At 42.1% G+C, this 22,124-nt stretch overlaps 1 protein-coding gene across 2 annotated transcripts in view; it reads left to right on the top strand.

Annotated features, from left to right (window-relative positions):
- The window catches only part of MAN2A2 (mannosidase alpha class 2A member 2), a 222,459-nt gene that overhangs the window by 172,497 nt on the left and 27,838 nt on the right, over nucleotides 1-22,124 (top strand). For both annotated transcript variants that reach the window (XM_075345891.1, XM_075345892.1), the window contains exons 15-17: nucleotides 269-505; nucleotides 10,325-10,447; nucleotides 13,695-13,809. In XM_075345891.1, the coding sequence (XP_075202006.1) occupies nucleotides 269-505; nucleotides 10,325-10,447; nucleotides 13,695-13,809 (475 nt within the window). The remainder of the gene's footprint in view (nucleotides 1-268; nucleotides 506-10,324; nucleotides 10,448-13,694; nucleotides 13,810-22,124) is intronic.

Raw genomic sequence — 22,124 nt, forward strand, 5'->3', positions numbered from 1 at the left:
TTTTAAAGAGCATGTTCAACAATAAATTGTGATTTAAACAATAAATAAATTTCTGACGGTACATTCATGAAAGTTATTGAGAACAACATACAAGTTTTTGAACCTTTCTTGTAGCTCCACATTATGAGACGTTCCAAGGCTATAAGAAGCAAGTAAGTTATAGCATACGTTGGATTAAAGTGATGATTTCATTAGATCTACATCAGAAGGATCTTGCTCTCATTTTTCATGTTACTCTTTGATCATAAAGTCTGTTTCATTGTGACAGGTGTCCTTCACTGCCCGGTTACCAGCTCTCGGACTGAGCGTCTTTCAGCTTTACATGTCGTTTGATGCCCACACTACCCTCAAATCCAATGTCCGAGTGTATTTACATGGAAGAGACCTAAACATGAAAAAACAAGACACATTTTCACTCAAGCTCTTGGAGACAAGTACGGACGATTTCTATGTGGAGAATCAGTACATGCAGGTGTGGTTTTCTGGTGTCACAGGTCTAATGAAGGTGAGTAAATGGGTGAGGCTCTGCCATATGTTATTGTTGCTACATATGTAGAGTCTTTCTTGTTCTGCCACGTTGCATCAGATGCCGCACTACACGTATATTCCTCCATAGTAGCATCCCAGGCCATAGCATACCTCTGTAGTACGGTGCCATATGGAAACGCCAAGCTACATGGACCCTTGTTTCTCCACTCTGATTCCATAGGATATCTATCTATATATAGCTAATGTTTTTAGGATTTTTGACTTTCAGCAATGCATGGGTCTGTAATTAGTCAAAAAAGATTTGTATACGGCATTCACAAATAAAATTCACACCTTTATTGAATCGGTTTAAAATATGATAAAATCAAGCAAAAACAGCATAGAAAGACCAGTCTACGCGTTTCGGGCAAAGCTCTTAGTCTTGACGATGATCTGACCTAAGGCGTATACATTTTTACAAACATGACACTGAAAAAGCTCCATTACCACCTCTGATTAACAAATGAGTAGATTACATGCACGTGAACATAAATAGCTCACAACATAGCTCCAATCTGCAAGAAAGAGGAAAAAAAATATCAAATCATGTTAAAAAATAAATGCATATGTGAATGTACGACTATACAAAAAGCTAATAATGCATAGCAATGAATATTGAAAAAAGTCCACATACACTACATGAAAAAAAAGACACAACTAGTGGAAAAAATCATGTTGAACAAATTATATATATATATATATATATATATATATATATATATACATACATACACAGTACATACACAGTGTTTTGCGAAAGTATTCGGCCCCCTTGAATTTTTCAACCTTTTCCCACAATTCAGGCTTCAAACATAAAGATAAAAATTTTAATGTTATGGTGAAGACACAACAACAACAAGTGGGACACAATTGTGAAGTTGAACGAAATTTATTGCTTATTTTAAACTTTTGTAAAAAAGAATAAACTGAAAAGTTGGGCGTGCAATATTATTCGTCCCCTTTACTTTCAGTGCAGCAAACTCACTCCAGAAGTTCATTGAGGATCTCTGAATGATTCAATGTTGTCCTAAATGACTGTTGATGATAAATATAAGCCACCTGTGTGTAATCAAGTCTCCGTATAAATGCACCTGCTCTGTGATAGTCTCAGTGTTTTGTTTAAAGCACAGAGAGCATCATGAAGACCAAGGAACACAACAGGCACGTCCGTGATACTGTTGTGGGGGAATTTAAAGCTGGATTTGGTTACAAAAAAAATTTCCAAAGCGTTAAACATCCCAAGAAGCACTGTGCAAGCGATCATATTGAAATGGAAGGAGTATCATACCACTGAAAATCTACCAAGACCCGGTCGTCCCTCAAAAATGTAATCTCAAACAAGGAGAAGACTGATCAGAGATGCAGCCAAGAGGCCCATGATCACTCTTCTGATGAACTGCAGAGATCTACAGCTGAGCTGGGAGAGTCTGTCCATAGGAAAACAATCAATCAGGAAAACTGCACAAATCTGGCCTTTATGGAAGAGTGGCAAGAAGCAATTGGTTGGAGCTGTCTGAACTTCACTTCTTGTAATTGGTGTTCACTGTATGGGAAATGCTCAAATATTGACCTGTTGGAGAGTACATGAAAAATCAATCAATGCTTTAATTTTTTTGATTGCATTTTAAGCATAGAATCACCATAATATAGATGGGAAGATGCTCTCCTCAACTTTGAAATTACAACTCCAGAAATGAGAAGTCATGATATTATGGAAATAACAGGATTAATAGTTATGTTCATGATATAAGAAGAGAAACAATATTTTACAAACATCTAAATCTATTGCGTATTGTGTATGAGTGCCATGCACAGAAACACACAGTCCTACACGCCATCGCCGTCATGATTGAGGTCATTAATGGTAGTCTGAGGAATGTTCTACGACACTGAAAGCACCCAGGCACATCATCATCAAGATCCGTTGCTGGCAGCTCCCTTTGCAGTTGCCAACCAAAGACATCTGAGCTGTGCTTGATGGGAGACAAGTCCTGAGACATGGCAGGCCGTGTTAGCATGTTTATGCCATGCAGGCTGCTTACAGTAACATGAGCAATATGCGACCTGGTGTTGTCATTTTAAAACATGTCTTCTGGGACACTCTGGAGAAATCGCAACCATTGCCTGTATGTCGAGCACACATAATTGACTGGCAATTGCAGAGGGAGCGGATCTTGATGATTTTTATGCCAAACTACTTGAATGAAAAAAATAATATAAAACATCATGCAATGTCAAGGCATGACTAACATAGACGCGTTTCAAGCAACAGTGTGCTCTTAATCATACATGCATTTTTGTCATGACTAAGAGCACACTGTTGCTTCAAACGCGTCAATGTTAGTCATGCCTTGACATTGCATGATGTTTTATATTAATTTTTTCATTAAAATAGTTTTTTAATCTTTTGCGGATGCTGCACTAATTGCTCTCACCCTTTTTGTTTTTCACCTGGGAGCCCAACCAGGTTACCCAAGCACCGCATTTCAATTTACATTCTCCGGTGAGCTATGTTCTCTATTTGTTTGTCTCTGCAATTTCCATAATTCCACAACTTTGCTTTATTGTTGCAATTTTAATGTTCAGGGGTGTATAATGACAACATATAAAAAAGAAAATATGTAGAAAATGCCTCACGGTGCTGGTATAGATATCAGGACTTGTTGAGTGGGTGCAGAGATCTTAACTTTTAACTGCTTAACTTTTAGCACAAAAAAGAGAGATGGATCAGCACTTCCTTAAAATCAGTGTTCAGTCTTAATTTGTGACAAAACTATCCATTAAAAACGATGTCCATTCTTTAAAAATATGATTTCTCTAATTTCTTTGACTATGTCATGATTTCATTTATATTCAATGCTTATATTATCTATAGCCTACAATTGAAACCAGAAGTTTACATAAACTATCGAAAAAAGACACATCTGCATGTTTTTCTCATTATATGACATGAAATCAGAATAAACCTTTCCTGTTTTAGGTCAATTAGGAACCAAAATTATTTATATTTGCCGAATGCCAGAATAATGAGAGAGAGAATTTCAAGGCATTTTTATTACTTTCTGAAAAAAATTTACAAACATTTCACTAGAATTCGGTACCGTTGTCCTTAAACTATTTCACTTGGGTGAAATGTTTTGGATCTCCTTCCACAAGTTTCTCACAATAGTTGGTAGGAATTTGGGCCCATTCCTCCTGACAGACCTAATGTAACTGAGCCATGTTTGTAGGTCGCCTTGCTCGCAGCGGCCTTTTCATTATTGCCCATATATTTTCAATAGGATTGAGATCAGGGATTTGTGATGGCCACTCCAGAACATTGACTTTGTTATCCTTAAGCCATTTTGTAACCAGTTTGGCAGTATGCTTCTGGTCATTGTCCATTTGGAAGACCATTTCCACCCAAGCTTTAACCAAGCGCGGTTTTGGGTGCATATTGCTAATCCCTGCCTTGCAGTTCCAGCCTTTACGTAACATAGAGGATCTTTAGAAATGCTAAATACTAGTCTCAAGGGTGTTAGTTCCCTTGGCTAGTTGCCTCCTTGCCTCCTTAGCAAGATCAGAACGTCCCCGGACATCCGGTCATGTGCACTACAACTGTTTGAAGTTGGGAAGCGCACATCCGGCTTCATAGTACGCATGACTGGAAGTCTGGGATTTCTAAGCCGAAATCAAGCTTCGGATGCGGTGTCAGCAGAGAGGTGAGATCGATCATGTCTCTGATGCTGCGCATTCATTAGCATGTTAGCATGCCCACAAGGGCGTGCTTACATGCTAAAGGGGCCGACTAGCCAAGAGAACTAACGCCCTTGTGACTAGTATTTAGTTTTTTAAAGATCCCCTTATCTATGCTACAATAGGCTGGGACTGCTAGGCAGGGATTAACAATATGCACCCAGAACTGCTCTTGGTTCTGGATGCATACAGGACTTGACAGGTTCCCTTTAAGTTCCTGGCTGACGTCTTGAGATGTTTCTTCAGTATTGCCACATAATCTTCTTTCCTCATGATACCATCTATTTTGTGAAGTGCACCAGTCCTTCCTGCAGCAGAACAACCCCACAACATGATGCTGCCACCCCCGTATTTCACAGTTGGGATGGTGTTGTTTTGCTTCAAAGCTTCTTCTGCCTTTTTCCTCCAAACATAACAATGGTCATTATAGCCAAACAGTTTCATTTTAGTTTCGTCAGACCACAGGTCATGCCTCCAAAAATTAAGGTCTTTGTTCCTGTGTGCATTTGCAACCATTAATCTGTTATTTTTGTTTCTTTTGGAGTAATGGCGTCTTCCTGGCAGAGTGACTTTTCAACCCATGTTGGGACAGTACTCGATTCCCTGTGGATAATGACACAATTGATTGTGTCATTATAATAGATTGCTACAATCTAATTTCTATTTATATAATTGTAAAATGAAAAGATTTGCTGTTAAAGTAACATTTTTGTAGTAAAAATGTATTTTTCATTTTCGCAGTGCAACGTTATAACAGTCTGTGTAGCACCTGAGGGTTCAAGGTGCTCACTACACATCTAGATAATTTCCTTGAGGGGTATAGCTTCCAAAATGGGGTCACTTGTGGGGAGTTTCCACTGTTTAGGCACCTCAGGGGGCCTCCAAACGTAACATTGCGTCCGCTAATGATTCCAGCCAATTTTGCATTCAAAAAATCAAATGGCGCTACTTCTCTTCCATGCCTTGACGTGCGCCCAAATAGTAGTTTTCCACCACATATGGGGTATCCCTGTACTCAGGAGAAATTGCACAACAAATTGTATGGTATATTTTCTCCTGTTACCTTTGTGAAAATGGAAACTTTGTGGCTAAAGCAACATTTTTTTGTGGGGAAAAAGTGAATGTATTTTCTGGATTATGAGACTCACTTTTTCTTCCAAAACTGGGAGGGAAATGGGGGTGCGTCTTATAATCCGGATATAGCTTAACAAAGCAAAGGTGGTGGAACGAGGTCACAGGTTGCAGGGTCGGTGATACTGAGGGCTCAGAGGAGGGGTATCACTGCAGTGGAGTGGCTCAGGAGGGTCACAGGACGGAGGGTCGGCAATGCGGTGGGCGCCATTGATCTGACAGCAGGCCGTGGGCTCCATTGAATCGCCCACGGTTGATGCAATGGACTTCAAGACATTTGCCGCGGAGGCGCTGAATGCGCAGATTGACGCAGTGGACTTCAAGAGAATGACCGCGGAGTCCTTTCTGCACAGACGCCACCTCTGCAGCCATTTTCTTGAAGTCAATCTCGTCAACCGTGGGCAATTCAATGGAGCCCGCAGTCCGCCAGCAAATGAATGGCGCCTGTCACCACAACACCCCCGAGCCCGCAGTATCGCCGACCCTGCCTCCTGTGACCTTCCTGAGCTGCTCCACCACCACCACTCTCCCTGGTGAGATATTATATGACATACTAGGTTTATAAGACGAACCCTCATTTTAACATTAAAAATTGTTTTTAACTATTTTCCTCTTCTAAATTTTCGGTGCATCTTACAATCTGGGGCATCTTATAAAACGAAAAATATGGTACATGTTCATTTAAGTTAATAAACTTCTTGCATGGGGTTTTGAGAACATTGAGGGGTGCAGTTTTTCGAATGGTGTCACATTTGGGTATTTTCTGTCATATAGGCTCCTCAAAGTCACTTCAAATGTGATGTGGTCCCTAAAGAAATGGTTTGGAAATTTAGTTGGAAAATGAGAAATTGACGATAAACTTTTAACATTTCTAACCTCAGAATCACTGGGCTCCGTTGTAGCATTTCAGGGTTGTTTCCTCATAAAGTGACACTGGTCAGAATTGAAAAAATGGCCTGGTCAGGAAGTTCAAAACAGGCTGGGTGGTGAAGGGGTTAATCCCTATACAGGGATCTGAACTTACACATGGATTTCTAGGCAAGGGCCACAGAGTCAGACACTATTCAATGGCTCACACTGGCCAGACGAATAGTCAGGTAGCCATGTCAAAGCAAGAGGGCAGCACGTTCAAAATCATCAGGCAGGAGAAGCGTCAATTAACAAGCGAGATCCATACAGGAAACAAACACACTACAAAGGAGCTGTATATAAGGAACTGAGCCAAAGAAACACTAGGCTATATCTAGCAGCTTTCAACAGTAAGCTGGAAGCTTTAGTAGTGTGTGGTGCCTTCCAATAGGCTAAAGTAAAGAGTTGTAAAGAACTTCAGCTGGACAACACACACCCATTCTGTCAGACTGGAAAGCACCAAAGGTTCCAGCCATTCTTACCTCATTGGCTGGAGAGAGCCTGTGCCGTCCAAATCTGCTGGTTCTGACATCTCCTCTATCATCATCGCTCACAGAGTGAATACGGCGGCACCTGACAACAGATACAGATGTTGCAGGAGCAGGTTCTGGTGGACATGTGACAGCTCCAAAGCATAATTCTGCCTCCACCATGCTTCACTGTGGGTATGGTGTTCTTTTGGTAATGTGCAGTGTTATTTTGGTGTCAGACATACTTTTTTGTATTATGGGAAAACAGTTCAACCTTGATATCAACATGTTTTTGACAAACCTGTGTGACGTATCAACCGGCTGTATTACAAAGGGCCGGTATGTTTTGCAGAAGCATGGGTGCTCTGCAATGTGAAGTTGGCTGGGACCTGTGGTTCCACAGGATTGCATTACATGCAGAGCCATGGAAGGGTGTGTGATGCTGATTACACACTCCTTACCACCTGTGGGTGTGGCTCCAGGGGTTAAAGCAATCCTGTCTCTGAACCTAGGTGGAGTGTGTCTAGGGCAGTCTAGATAGAGACTGGCTCTAGACTTCCAGCGGTGTACTGGAGACTGGGAGAGCAGAAGCAGGGTGTTTTGCTCTGCTCAAGAGACCTTCTGAAGGAAGGGGCTTTTAGGTCCATGTGCAAAGCCTGGCTGGAGCCAGGGGGAACTTGGTAAGGACACTAGCCGCCTTTAGAGGAAGGTAACCCGGATTGGACTGTAAGGATAAAGCCAAGTACTGACAAGGGTCAGTGACACGTGTGAGGAAGTCCAAGAGTGTGTGGACTTTACGTTATGTGTTGGACTTTGAGGATAAAGCCAAGGCATGGCATCTTTCTGTTATAGGACCTAGCATGGTTTATTTGAGCTGTTAATAAACCATATGGTCTGTTAAAGAGGCAAATAGTTCCGGTGTGCGTTAATCCCGATACCTGACGTGTGGCCCCCATACACTCTGGGCCCCACATCGTTACACCTGATATAGGTTTGGATGTGTTTTCATGTAAGAAAATGCATCCATCTTGCAGATTCCCAATTATAAGAGGGTGTTTACACTTATGCAGCCACATTATTTTAGTTTTGTTATTTTTATTTCCCCCCTCAAAATTATTTAAATTTGTTTCTCAAGGATTTGTACAGATTATGAGTGACATTACAGATGGAAAAAATTCTGAAATTCTTCTTGGTATGATATTTTTATGTGACAAAAACCTGTCATTTTAACAGAAGTGTGTAGACTTTTTATATCTATCATATGTTATTGACAGTATATTTACTGTATTTCCATAGCGGCTTATGTTATCCATGGCCTCTATATATCCATAGCGGCTTATGTTATCTACATCCTGTATATATTCATAACGGTTTATTCATATAGAACACCTGATAGAGTGACATTGATAAATATTGTGTTTAAATTTGATATCTGTATTAATGATGGGCGGACTCGCAGATAACCGGGATTGGCGGATTTAACTGTATTCTTTTAAAAAAAAATCTGGTTCCGGCCCGTGATTGATTCCAGGTATCTAGCTGGATTCCGGTCCCCGTATAAGTTTATGAGAACCAGAATCCGGGGATTAAAAATGGTAGTAGAAGGGGATAGGAGCAGGTGCGCCATACTTACCGAGGATCCAGGTTGGTTGTAACTGCTACCGTGACCTCCCATTCATTTCCGGGGCCGCGCATTAGCCTTCATGCATATGCACTGCTTTCCCATCGGCGTCTGTGATTGGTTGCAGTCAGATGTGCCCCCACGCTGAGTGGCATCCAGTCAGCTGACTGCTTCCAATTACAGACACTATGCGTGTCATATTATGATACTCAGCACAAATAAAGCCTACAGCTACAGGCTGCAGTCCCCAGCTGTACGTTTATCTTGGCTGTGTTACAAACTAAGAGGAACCGCATGCATCCTTTTTTTTAATTAGTTAAATAAATCATTTAAAAAACAGTGTGCGGTCCCCCAATTTTAATACCCAGCCATGATAAAGCCCAACAGCTGGGAGCTGGTATTCTCAGGCTGGGAAGACCAATGGTTATTGGGAGCCCTCCAGCCTAAAAATAGCAGCCTGCAGCCTCCCAGAAGTGTCACATCCATTGGATGCAACAATCTCAGCACTTTACCCAGCTCTTCTCGATTGCTCTGGTGTGGTAGCAATCGGGGTAATAAGAGGTTAATGGCAGCCCACAGCTGCCACTAAGCTCTAGATTAGTAGTGGGATGCGTCTATGAAACCCTCCATTACTAATCTGTAAGTGAAAAGAAATAAACACAAACACAGAAAAAATCCTTTATTTGGAATAAAAGACAAGATAACAGTCTCTTTCACCACTTTATTAACCCCCAAAACACCCCTGCAGGTCTGACGTAATCCACATGAGGTCCCACAACAAGTGAGCTCTCCAACATCTGAAATTACAGCGTGCGATCAAGGAACATGTCCACACGCTGCAACTGCAGGCAGAGACTGAGCTGAGATCAGTGGTGATGTCACTCAAGTAAGATGTGGTCACAGCTAGAGGTTCTCACAGTCCTCCATCTGTGACTACAGGTAACCTGACCTCAGGGTACGTAATTAAACTTAGTGACCCCACCTGAAATCAGGTGAGGGGGTCTCACAGACTCATCCCATTACTAATCTAGGGCTTAATAGCAGCTGTTGGCTTCCATTAACCCCTTATTATCCAAATTGCCACCGCCCCGGGGCAATCGAGGAGAGCCGGGTAAAGTGCTGGGATTGTCGCATCTAATGGATGTGACAATCCTGGGCGCCTGCAGGCTGCTATTTTTAGGCTGTGGGGCTCACAATAACTATTGGTCTCCCCAGCCGGAGAATTAAAGGCCCCCAGCTGTGGGCTTTATCATAGCTCAGTTTCAAAATTGAGGGTGACCGCACGCTGTTTTTTTTTTATTATTTATTTAAATAATCAAAATGAAAAAAAAAGCTGCATGCAGTTCCCCTGAGTTTGATACACAGCCAAGATAAGCACATGGCTGGGGGATGCAGCCTACAGCCATGGGCTTTATCTGTGCTGGGTATCATAATATGGGGGGACCCTACGCCAATTTATTTATTTTTACTGTACGATATAGACCTGCAGACAGTCTGTGATTGGAAGCGTCAGACATGCTGTCACTCAGCGTAGGGGCGCGTCTGCAACCCACCACAGATGCCGAGGGGCGGGGAAAGCAGTGAATATGCATGAGCCTAATGAGCATTGCTAGAAGAAAATTGAGAGGCCGCGGGAATAGTTACAGCCGTGCTGGAGGTTTGGTAAGTATAGCGAGCCTGCTTTATTATTGTTTCATTTACTTATGTTTTATTTCCTGAGTGCCAGATCTGGATCCGTAGCCAGAATTCCTTGAGCATTCTGGGCCTTGGCCCAGCACTCAGGTATGTTTGAGACCATGCGGATCCTGACTTTTACAGTCCGGGTCCGCCCATCACTAATCTGTATGACTTTTGATGCACAATCTGAACTTTTTGCAGTTTTGATCACGTTCTTACTCATATTCTTGTAATTATTTATTGATTGTTGCAGGGCATTAAACGAGCGGGGGAGGAGTCGGAACAGAAAGTCAGCATGGAATTTCTCATATATGGAACTCGCACATCCAAGGACAAAAGTGGAGCTTATCTTTTCCTACCTGATGGAGATGCCAAGGTACAGAGTTTATACTAAACATGTTCGCTTATTCTGCATGTTGGGGGTTGTATTATGGGGCATTTTTAAATTTTAAATATTTGTATAATCCATAAAATAACAGTTCTGCAAAAAATGTTTCTTAGAACATTTGTACTGTATTTTGCTGTTATGTTTCAGTTTCTCGACGTTCATAAGCTATTACCTCTTGATTCAAATAAATTACATCAGTGTTCTCCAAAGGCTGGGATCGTTTGCTGCACTATGGACTACAAAAAAACATTATTAGCTACAGTTAGGTCCAGAAATATTTGGACAGTGACACAAGTTTTGTTATTTTAGCTGTTTACAAAAACATGTTCAGAAATACAATTATATATATAATATGGGCTGAAAGTGCACTCCCAGCTGCAATATGAGAGTTTTCACATCCAAATCGGAGAAAGGGTTTAGGAATCATAGCTCTGTAATGCATAGCCTCCTCTTTTTCAAGGTACCAAAAGTAATTGGACAAGGGACTCTAAGGGCTGCAATTAACTCTGAAGGCATCTCCCTCGTTAACCTGTAATCAATGAAGTAGTTAAAAGGTCTGGGGTTGATTACAGGTGTGTGGTTTTGCATTTGGAAGCTGTTGCTGTGACCAGACAACATGCGGTCTAAGGAACTCTCAATTGAGGTGAAGCAGAACATCCTGAGGCTGAAAAAAAAGAAAAAATCCATCAGAGAGTTAGCAGACATGCTTGGAGTAGCAAAATCAACAGTCGGGTACATTCTGAGAAAAAAGGAATTGACTGGTGAGCTTGGGAACTCAAAAAGGCCTGGGCGTCCATGGATGACAACAGTGGTGGATGATCGCCGCATACTTTCTTTGGTGAAGAAGAACCCGTTCACAACATCAACTGAAGTCCAGAACACTCTCAGTGAAGTAGGTGTATCTGTCTCTAAGTCAACAGTAAAGAGAAGACTCCATGAAAGTAAATACAAAGGGTTCACATCTAGATGCAAACCATTCATCAATTCCAAAATTAGACAGGCCAGAGTTAAATTTGCTGAAAAACACCTTATGAAGCCAGCTCAGTTCTGGAAAAGTATTCTATGGACAGATGAGACAAAGATCAACCTGTACCACAATGATGGGAAGAAAAAAGTTTGGAGAAGAAAGGGAACGGCACATGATCCAAGGCACACCACATCCTCTGTAAAACATGGTGGAGGCAACGTGATGGCATGGGCATGCATGGCTTTCAATGGCACTGGGTCACTTGTGTTTATTGATGACATAACAGCAGACAAGAGTAGCCGGATGAATTCTGAAGTGTACCGGGATATACTTTCAGCCCAGATTCAGCCAAATACCGCAAAGTTGATCGGACGGCGCTTCATAGTACAGATGGACAATGACCCCAAGCATACAGCCAAAGCTACCCAGGAGTTCATGAGTGCAAAAAAGTTGAACCTTCTGCAATGGCCAAGTCAATCACCAGATCTTAACCCAATTGAGCATGCATTTCACTTGCTCAAATCCAGACTTAAGACGGAAAGACCCACAAACAAGCAAGACCTGAAGGCTGCGGCTGTAAAGGCCTGGCAAAGCATTAAGAAGGAGGAAACCCAGCGTTTGGTGAGGTCCATGGGTTCCAGACTTAGGGCAGTGATTGCCTCCAAAGGATTCGCAACAAAATATTGAAAATAAAAATATTTTGTTTGGTTTGGTTTATTTGTCCAATTACTTTTGACCTCCTAAAATGTGGAGTGTTTGTAAAGAAATGTGTACAATTCCTACAATTTCTATCAGATATTTTTGTTCAAACCTTCAAATTAAACGTTACAATCTGCACTTGAATTCTGTTGTAGAGATTTCATTTCAAATCCAATGTGGTGGCATGCAGAGCCCAACTCGCGAAAATTGTGTCACTGTCCAAATATTTCTGGACCTAACTGTATGTGCCCATGGGAGCTCACACCTGCGGATTTTGCTGCGGAAAACCTGCGGATTTATCTGGATTTTCTAGATACATCCGCAGGTTTCAGCAAGTACAGACACTCTCCATGTTATCCTATGGGACATGGGGAGTGCTGTGTCCATGCTGCAGTCTGTGCGGCTGTCGAATATGCTGCGGATGTCCCACAGCCGCACATAACTGCATGTCAATTATTCCTGTGGAATTACCTGCGGAAATCCCGGCCTTCCATTATGGAGATAGAGACCGGAACTTCCACAGGTAAGTCGCATGAATGTCCGCAGGTTTAACGCAGCTATTTCGCTGGAATCCCGCAGCTATGTATAGCTGCAGATTCTGGGAATCAGCTGCGGGTAACCTGCGGACATACCTGCTGATATATCCGCAGGTGCGAGGTCCTGTGGGCACATAGCCTAAGGGGTACTTTGCACGCTGCGACATCGCAAGCCGATGCTTGCGATGCCGAGCGCGATAGTACCCGCCCCCGTCGCAGGTGCGATATCCTGTGATTGCTGCCGTAGCGAATATTATCACTACGGCAGCTTCACATGCACTCACCTGTCCTGCGACGTTGCTGTGGCCGGCGACCCGCCTCCTTCCTAAGGGGGCGGGTCATGCGGCGTCATAGCGACGTCACACGGCAGGCGGCCAATAGCAGCGGAGGGGCGGAGATGAGCAGGATGTAAACATCCCGCCCACTTCCGTCCTTCCTCATTGCAGCCGGGACGCAGGTAGGAGATGTTCCTCGCTCCTGCGGCTTCACACACAGCGACGTGTGCTGCCGCAGGAACGAGGAACAACATCGTACCTGTCACTGCATCAGCATTATGGAAATGTCGGACCCTACACCGATGATACGATAACGACGCTTTTGCGCTCGTTAATCGTATCAAAAAGGATTTGCACACTACGATATCGACTGCGACGCCGGATGTGCGTCACTCTCGATTTGACCCCACCGACATCGCACCTGCGATGTCGTAGTGTGCAAAGCCCGCCTTAGGCTAGTGCAATTACTCCTTAGTGCAAGTTTTCTTGGGGTTCACATTCCACAGGTTAAGAATCTGAACTAATAAGGTAAAACTTTCAGGTGCACTTCCCAGGACATCTAGTGCCCTCCGGAGACTTCTCCCTTACTGGAGATCCTCCTATCGCTCAGGAGCGTAGGAGCTTAATTAACATACAAATATCCATCATAAATGACTTGTCTTTGTTCTACCTTCAGTAGGGCATCCTATCCCAGGACTGCCCATACATACAGGACTACTGGTTATAAGTAAATATATTTTTCTTACCTTCTTTTACAGCTTTATACACCAAAAGACCCTCCTATTGTCCGCATTATTGAGGGTCCTTTTATTTCAGAGGTGACTTGCCATTTTCAACATGTTCAGCAGACTATGAGGGTCTATAATATACCAGGTGAGTGTTTTTCATGCTTAATATATATGTATACTGGCATTTTATCAATGCAATATCTACTCTCTATTCTCTGAAATATCAAGGAGTCAGAACAACTTTGGACAGCCATAGACGTAGAAATGTTCTTTAATTATAGTAGATATTTAATAGTTATGTGCATAGGTCTGATAAAATAAAATACCTGTTTCAAGAGAATACATAGTTACATAGGTTGAAAAAAGACCTAGGTCCATCAATCAAGTTCAACCTTCCTTCACCAAATATACATTTTTTTGTCACTAAATTACCTATAACCCACAATGTTATGTGTCCTGAGGAAATTATCTGGCCCTTTTTTAAAAGCCATTATAGTATCTGCCATTACTACCTCTTGTGGTAGGGCATTCCACAGTCTGACTGCTCTAACTGTACAGAACCCTTTCCTATTTAGCTGCCAGAATCGCTTTTCTTCCACTCGAAGTGAGTGCCCCCTGGTCTTTAGTATGGTCTTTGTAAGGAATAAGTCATGTACCATTCCTTTGTATTGACCAAACATGTTTTTATACATATAAGGCCCGTTTCACACGTCAGTGAAAAACACTGACGTTTTTCACTGGCGTGTAAAACACGCACATGTCACTCCGTGTGCCGTGAATCACGGCACACGTGGGTTGTCTAAGTGCAATCCGGGCTCCGTTCTCCGTGGCCCGTGATTGCATTTAGAAATCAACTCACCTGTGCCCGCTCCCGCTCTCCATGGTGCTGATTGCTCTCGCGGTGCAGCATCCGGCCGGCGCTGACCCCCGCAACAGCTGCTTCCGGGTCGGCTGTGTTGTGCATAATGAATATGCGCGACAGTAATGAGCCGGCTCAGAAGCAGCAGGGAGAACGGGCTGCAGAGGACATCGCTGGAGCCGGGTGAGTAAAAATGATTTTTATTTTAAAAGCACGTTTTTTTCTGGCACGTGTCTAACGGATCACACCACTGCGTGGTCCGTGGGACATCAGTGATGCCAGAAAAAAATGGACATGTCTCTGTGCGACAATCACGCACACGCGGGTACGCCGCACGGAGACACGTGCAGTGAAAAATCACTGATGTGTGAGCAGACCCATTCATTATAATGGGTCTGCGTATGTCAGTGATTCTGGTATGTTTAAAAAAAAGCACAAACGTACCAGAATCACTGACGTGTGAAAGGGGCCTAAATGAGATCTACCCTGAGACGTCTTTTTTCTAAGCTATACAAGCTCAACTTTTCCAACCTCTCATCATATGGGAGGCCTTCCATTCCTTGTAATAATCTAGATGCCCACCTTTGAACTGACTCTGATTTCTGAATATTCCTTTCAAAATGTGGAGTCGAAAACTGGATCCCATATTCTAGATGTGGCCTTACAAGCGATTTATTGAGGGGTAACAATACGTTGGAATCACAGGATCTAATCTCTCTTTTTATACACCCTAACATCTTGTTTGCTTTTGCCCCTGCTTCCTGACATTGAGTGCTGCTGCTCAGCTTATTTGTAATGAGAATACCCAAGTCCTTCTCCTGTTCTGTAGTCCCGAGTTTACTTCCATTTAATGTATACGCAGCTATAGGATTACTCCGTCCTAGGTGCATTACTTTACATCTATCAACATTAAATCTCACTTACGAAGTGTTTGCCCATTCAGACATCTTATCAAATTATTTTGTATTGTACTGTCAGGGTCTTATTTTAATATTCTACATAGTTTGGTGTACACATATAACCATTCATAAGGAAAAAAATGTAAATGAAAGAAAAATTTTGTAAAGATGGAAATTGATTATTACAGTTTGCTTTTTTAAAATCAGTGTCCTAATTGTGAAAAATATCAGTACCTTTACCGGTTGGCATATTCATACGATATACTATAAGCACCTGATCGTCTTGGATATTGTCACTAAAGATCTTTACCAAGACCTCCACTGATCTGACATTTATGTAAAATGGTGGATAAATCACTCTGCTACATTATATTTATATTACACAACAATTATTTAACCCTTTCCCAACTTTTGACTTATTGGTATGTCATATGTCGGGCCCCCTTCTTTCAAGCAAGCTCAGGATCTGAGCCTTCATATTTCTTGGTGGATGATGACTGTGTTATTCAGCCATCATCTGCCTCTAACAGTAGTGAGTGTAGTGGCCCACTACTGTTGACCTCTTAATGCCACTGTCAATCTCCAACTATGGACATAGCACACACCATTCCACATGCCCTTTGACCACCCCCCCCGCCCCCCGATACACAGTAAGTCTCTATGGCAACTGGCGGACTGCTGCAGGCTCCCATGTGTGCCGTGATACTGCAATTATGAGGACCAGTGCCTGTGGCTGGTGCTCATTAGAGACCGTGATTATTACTAAATACTGCAATGCTACAGAACTTCTCCTGAGGGATCTAACAAACAAGGTGAAGCTGAAAGTTTTTTAAAATGTAAAAAAATATACATATAATCATATATATATATATATATATATATATATATATATATATATATATATATACAGTGCCTACAAGTAGTATTCAACCCCCTGCAGATTTAGCAGGTTTGATAAGATGCAAATAAGTTAGAGCCTGCAAACTTCAAACAAGAGCAGGATTTATTAACAGATGCATAAATCTTACAAACCAACAAGTTATGTTGCTCAGTTAAATTTTAATAAATTTTTAACATAAAAGTGTGGGTCAATTATTATTCAACCCCTAGGTTTAATATTTTGTGGAATAACCCTTGTTTGCAATTACAGCTAATAATCGTCTTTTATAAGACCTGATCAGGCCGGCACAGGTCTCTGGAGTTATCTTGGCCCACTCCTCCATGCAGATCTTCTCCAAGTTATCTAGGTTCTTTGAGTGTCTCATGTGGACTTTAATCTTGAGCTCCTTCCACAAGTTTTCAATTGGGTTAAGGTCAGGAGACTGACTAGGCCACTGCAACACCTTGATTTTTTCCCTCTTGAACCAGGCCTTGGTTTTCTTGGCTGTGTGCTTTGGGTCATTGTCTTGTTGGAAGATGAAATGACGACCCATCTTAAGATCCTTGATGGAGGAGCGGAGGTTATTGGCCAAAATCTCCAGGTAGGCCGTGCTATCCATCTTCCCATGGATGCGGACCAGATGGCCAGGCCCCTTGGCTGAGAAACAGCCCCACAGCATGATGCTGCCACCACCATGCTTGACTGTAGGGATGGTATTCTTGGGGTCATATGCAGTGCCATCCAGTCTCCAAACGTCACGTGTGTGGTTGGCACCAAAGATCTCGATCTTGGTCTCATCAGACCAGAGAACCTTGAACCAATCTGTCTCAGAGTCCTCCAAGTGATCATGAGCAAACTGTAGATGAGCCTTGATATGACGCTTTGAAAGTAAAGGTACCTTACGGGCTCGTCTGGAACGGAGACCATTGCGGTGGAGTACGTTACTTATGGTATTGACTGAAACCAATGTCCCCACTGCCATGAGATCTTCCCGGAGCTCCTTCCTTGTTGTCCTTGGGTTAGCCTTGACTCTTCGGACAAGCCTGGCCTCGGCACGGGTGGAAACTTTCAAAGGCTGTCCAGGCCGTGGAAGGCTAACAGTAGTTCCATAAGCCTTCCACTTCCGGATGATGCGCCAAACATTGGAGACAGGTAGGCCCAACTCCTTGGAAAGGGTTTTGTACCCCTTGCCAGCCTTATGACCCTCCACGATCTTGTTTCTGATGGCCTTGGAATGCACCTTTGTCTTTCCCATGTTGACCAAGTATGAGTGCTGTTCACAAGTTTGGGGAGGGTCTTAATTAGTCAGAAAAGGCTGGAAAAAGAGATAATTAATCCAAACATGTGAAGCTCATTGTTCTTTATGCCTGAAATACTTCTTAATACTTTAGGGGAACCAAACAGAATTCTGGTGGTTTGAGGGGTTGAATAATAAATGAACCTCTGAATAAACTTTTCACAATTTAAAAAAAAAATAAAAAAAGAAATAACATTCTTTTTTGCTGCAGTGCATTTCACACTTCCAGGCTGATCTAAAGTATTGGCACCCCTGCAATTCTGTCAGATAATACTCAGTTTCTTCTTGAAAATGATTGCAACCACAAATTCTTTGGTATTATTATCTTCATTTATTTTGCTTGCAATGAAAAAACACAAAAGAGAATGAAACAAAAATCAAATCATTGATCATTTCACACAAAACTCCAAAAATGGGCCAGACTAAAGTATTGGCACCCTTAGCCTAAAGCCTGCTTTACACGTTACAATGTATCGTGCAATCGCATTTGTGATCGCACCCACCCCCATCGTTTTGTGGCACGGCAATTTGTTGCCCGTGTCGCACAATGCTGTAACCCCCCGTCACACGTACTTACCTTCCAAACGACCTCGCTGTGGGCGGCGAACATCCACTTCCTGAAGGGGGAGGGACAATCGGCGTCACAGCGACGTCACACAGGGGCCGATAGAAGCGGAGGGGCGGAGATGAGCAGGACGTAAACATCCCGCCCACCTCCTTTCAGCATTGCCGGCGGCCGCAGGTAAGCTGCAGTTCATCGTTAACGGGGTGTCACACGGAGCGATGTGTGCTGCCCCGGGTACGATGAACAACAGGATGCTCGATTTTTAGAAAATGAGCGACGTGTCAGCGATGAACAAGAACGTGAGTATTTCTGCTCGTTCATAGCTGTCACACGCTACAATATCACTAACGATGCTGGATGTGCGTCACTTACGACGTGACCCCGCCGACATCTCGTTAGATATATCGTAGCGTGTAAAGCCCGCTTTATACTTGGTTGCACAACCTTTAGCCATAATAACTGCGAACAACCGCTTCCGGTAACCATCAATGAGTTTCTTAAAATGCTCTGCTGGAATTTTAGACCATTCTTCTTTGGCAAACTGCTCCAGGTCCCTGAGATTTGAAGGGTGCCTTCTCCAAACTGCCATTTTGAGATCTCTCCACAGGTGTTCTATGGGATTCAGGTCTGGACTCATTGCTGGCCACTTTAGTAGTCTCCAGTGCTTTCTATCAAACCATTTTCTAGTGCTTTTTGAAGTGTGTTTTGGGTCATTGTCCTGCTGGAAGACCCATGACCTCTGAGGACGACCCAGCTTTCTCACACTGGGCCCTACATTATGCTTCAAAATTTGTTGGTAGTCTTCAGACCTCATAATGCCATGCACATGGTCAAGCAGTCCAGTGCCAGAGGCAGCAAAGCAACCCCAAAATATCAGGGAACCTCCGCCATGTTTGACTGTAAGGACAGTGTTGTTTTCTTTGAATGCCTTTTTTTTCCTGTAAACTCTATGTTGATGGCTTTTCCCAAAAAGCTCTACTTTTGTCTCATCTGACCAGAGAACATTCTTCCAAAACGTTTTAGGCTTTCTCAGGTAAGTTTTGGCAAACTCCAGCCTGGCTTTTTTATGTCTCGGGGTAAGAAGTGCGGTCTTCCTGGGTATCCTACCATACAGTCCCTTTTCATTCAGACGCCGACGGATAGTACGGTTGACACTATTGTACCTTCGGACTGCAGGGCAGCTTCAACTTGTTTGGATATTAGTCTAGGTTCTTTATCCACCAACCGCACAATCTTGCGTTGAAATCTCTCGTCAATTTTTCTTTTCCTTCCACATCTAGGGAGGTTAGCCACAGTGCCATGGGCTTTAAACTTCTTGATGACACTGTGCGCCGATGACACTGTGCACCGTAGACACAGGAACTTTCAGGTCTTTGGAGATGGACTTGTAGCCTTGAGATTGCTCATGCTTCCTCACAATTTGGATTCTCAAGTCCTCAGACAGTTCTTTGGTCTTCTTTCTTTTCTCCATGCTCAATGTGGTACACACAAGGACACAAGACAGAGGTTTAGTCAACTTTAATCCATGTCAACTGACTGCAAGTGTGATTTATTTATTGCCAACACCTGTTAGGTGCCACAGGTAAGTTACAGGTGCTGTTAATTACACAAATTAGAGAAGCATCACACGATTTTTCAAACAGTGCCAATACTTTTGTCCATCCCCTTTTTTATGTTTGGTGTGGAATTATATCCAATTTGACTTTATGACAATTTTTTTTTTTTTTCATTGAAGACAAATTAAATGCAGATAATAATACCAAAGAATTTGTGATTGCAATCATTTTCAAGAAGAAACTGAGTATTATCTGACAGAATTGCAGGGGTTCCAATACTTTTGGTCAGCACTGTATATAATTAAAATCACCTTTTTTCCCATTAAAAATAAAGAAGTAAAAAAAAAATATTTGGTACCTCCATGTCTGGAGACATCGTATCTAAATATTAAATTAATTAACTTGATTGGTAAACTCTGTTAAGAGAAAAAAAAATTAAAACTGAAGAATTGCGTCTTTTTTGTGACCACAACAATGGAAAAAGTGAATTAAGAAGCGTTGGAATTGTTGTATGTTCACCAAAATGGTATAAATAAAAATGTTAGGCCGCTAGGCAAAAATATGCACCCATACAGCACTTTCAACCTAAAAATTAAAACGTTATGGGCCTTGGAACATGGTGACACAAGCAAGATGTTTTTACATATTTCTTTGCATCACTGAAATATATATATATATATATATATATATATATATATATATATATATAAATAAAAATTTGATGTCATCATAATTCCACTGACTTGGAGAATCATATTTCCAGGTCATTTTTACTGCTTAATTAAAATTGTGAAACAAAACTCAAAACTCAATAACAGAATTGTGTTTTTTGTGAAATTTCACTGCACTTTTTTTTCCCTGTTTTCCAGTACATAAAAACAAAACCCTCAAAAACATGTCAAAATTACATTTTTTTCAGCATTTCCATCTATTATGAATTTTTCCTATTTTGTAATACCTTGCACGGGAAAATGGATGATACCATTGAAAACTACAACTCGTATCACAAAAAAGAAGCCCTCTTAAGTCTATTTGAGCACAAAAGTGGAAAAGTTATGGCTGTTGGGAGAAAGGGAGCTAAACAGAAAATCGTATGTTGTGTAGGGGTTAAATTTGGATCCAGGTGTAGTGTGAAGGCATCCACTATGGCCACGTTGAGCCACAGTATTTTTGTTGCAGATTGTTTTATGTGAATTCCAAAATGGAAATTCGTGGCACAGTACAATACTTGTGAGAGAGGATTTGAAAACCCCGTTCATATCTAGTATATCTTTTTTTCCTGGCATACATGCTGTGGATTTTCAAATGAAACTCAGAGGTTGATATCATACATGTCGGTATTGTCAAATTGCATATTTGTGGCGGATTAGCTGCAAAAGCTTCTGTGGATTTTAAAGAGATTATTCCAAGATTTAAAGTTGAGTTGAAGAATCTTATCTATGGAGGGGAGGTTGAGCATGTGCACTTCCGCTATATTCATTCTCAATCGGAGTGCTGGAGATAACCGAGCGCAGGGTCAGCTGTGCCATCACCTATTGTGATTGGTGGATCTGTGTTATGTGACACCTGTCATTGTAATCCTGCCTGTGATGATAAAACGCCTGTAACATTCTCCTTTTAAATATATGTAAATCAACAACCTCATTTAAACATTAGGTCATTTTCTGTAGGTGACCTTTAATAAATGTAATAATATCATTGATACCCTTTGTAATAATCAAAATACTGTGTTTTTCCAAAAATAAGACCTCACCCAAAAATAAGCCCTAGTCACGGTTCAATAATGAAGTGTCCATGCAGATAAAAAAGTTAAAGAATTCTGCAGGACACTTCATTATAGACAGCGGACACCTCAAATGAGAGAAGACCGAAGACTCACCAGTCGCCGAACGGAAGGACCTGTGGTGGATCGCACACCCACACACATCAGATCGCACACCCACACACATCAGATTGCACACCCACACACATGATTGCACACACATCAGATCGCACACCCACACACATCAGATTGCACACCCACACACATGATTGCACACACATCAGATTGCACACCCACACACATCAGGTCGCAGGTGCTGATGTCTGTAAAGCACTGTGGAATTAATAGTGCTATATAAATGAATAAATATATGTTATTATGTCGCACAACATCAGATTGCACACACATCAGATCGCACAACCACACACATCAGAACACACACCCACACACATTAGATTGCACACACATCAGATTGCACACCCACACACATCAAATCACACACACACATCAGATCGCGCACACACACTCACCACATCCGGCGATACAGATTGCTTCTAGCTGGAAACAATCAGTATCGCCATATGTGGTGACTGTGTGTGTGTGTGTGTGTGTGATCTGATGTGTGAATTTGTGCAATCTGAT

This window comes from Anomaloglossus baeobatrachus, chromosome 4, assembly GCF_048569485.1.
Source record: "Anomaloglossus baeobatrachus isolate aAnoBae1 chromosome 4, aAnoBae1.hap1, whole genome shotgun sequence".
NCBI lineage: Eukaryota > Metazoa > Chordata > Amphibia > Anura > Aromobatidae > Anomaloglossus > Anomaloglossus baeobatrachus.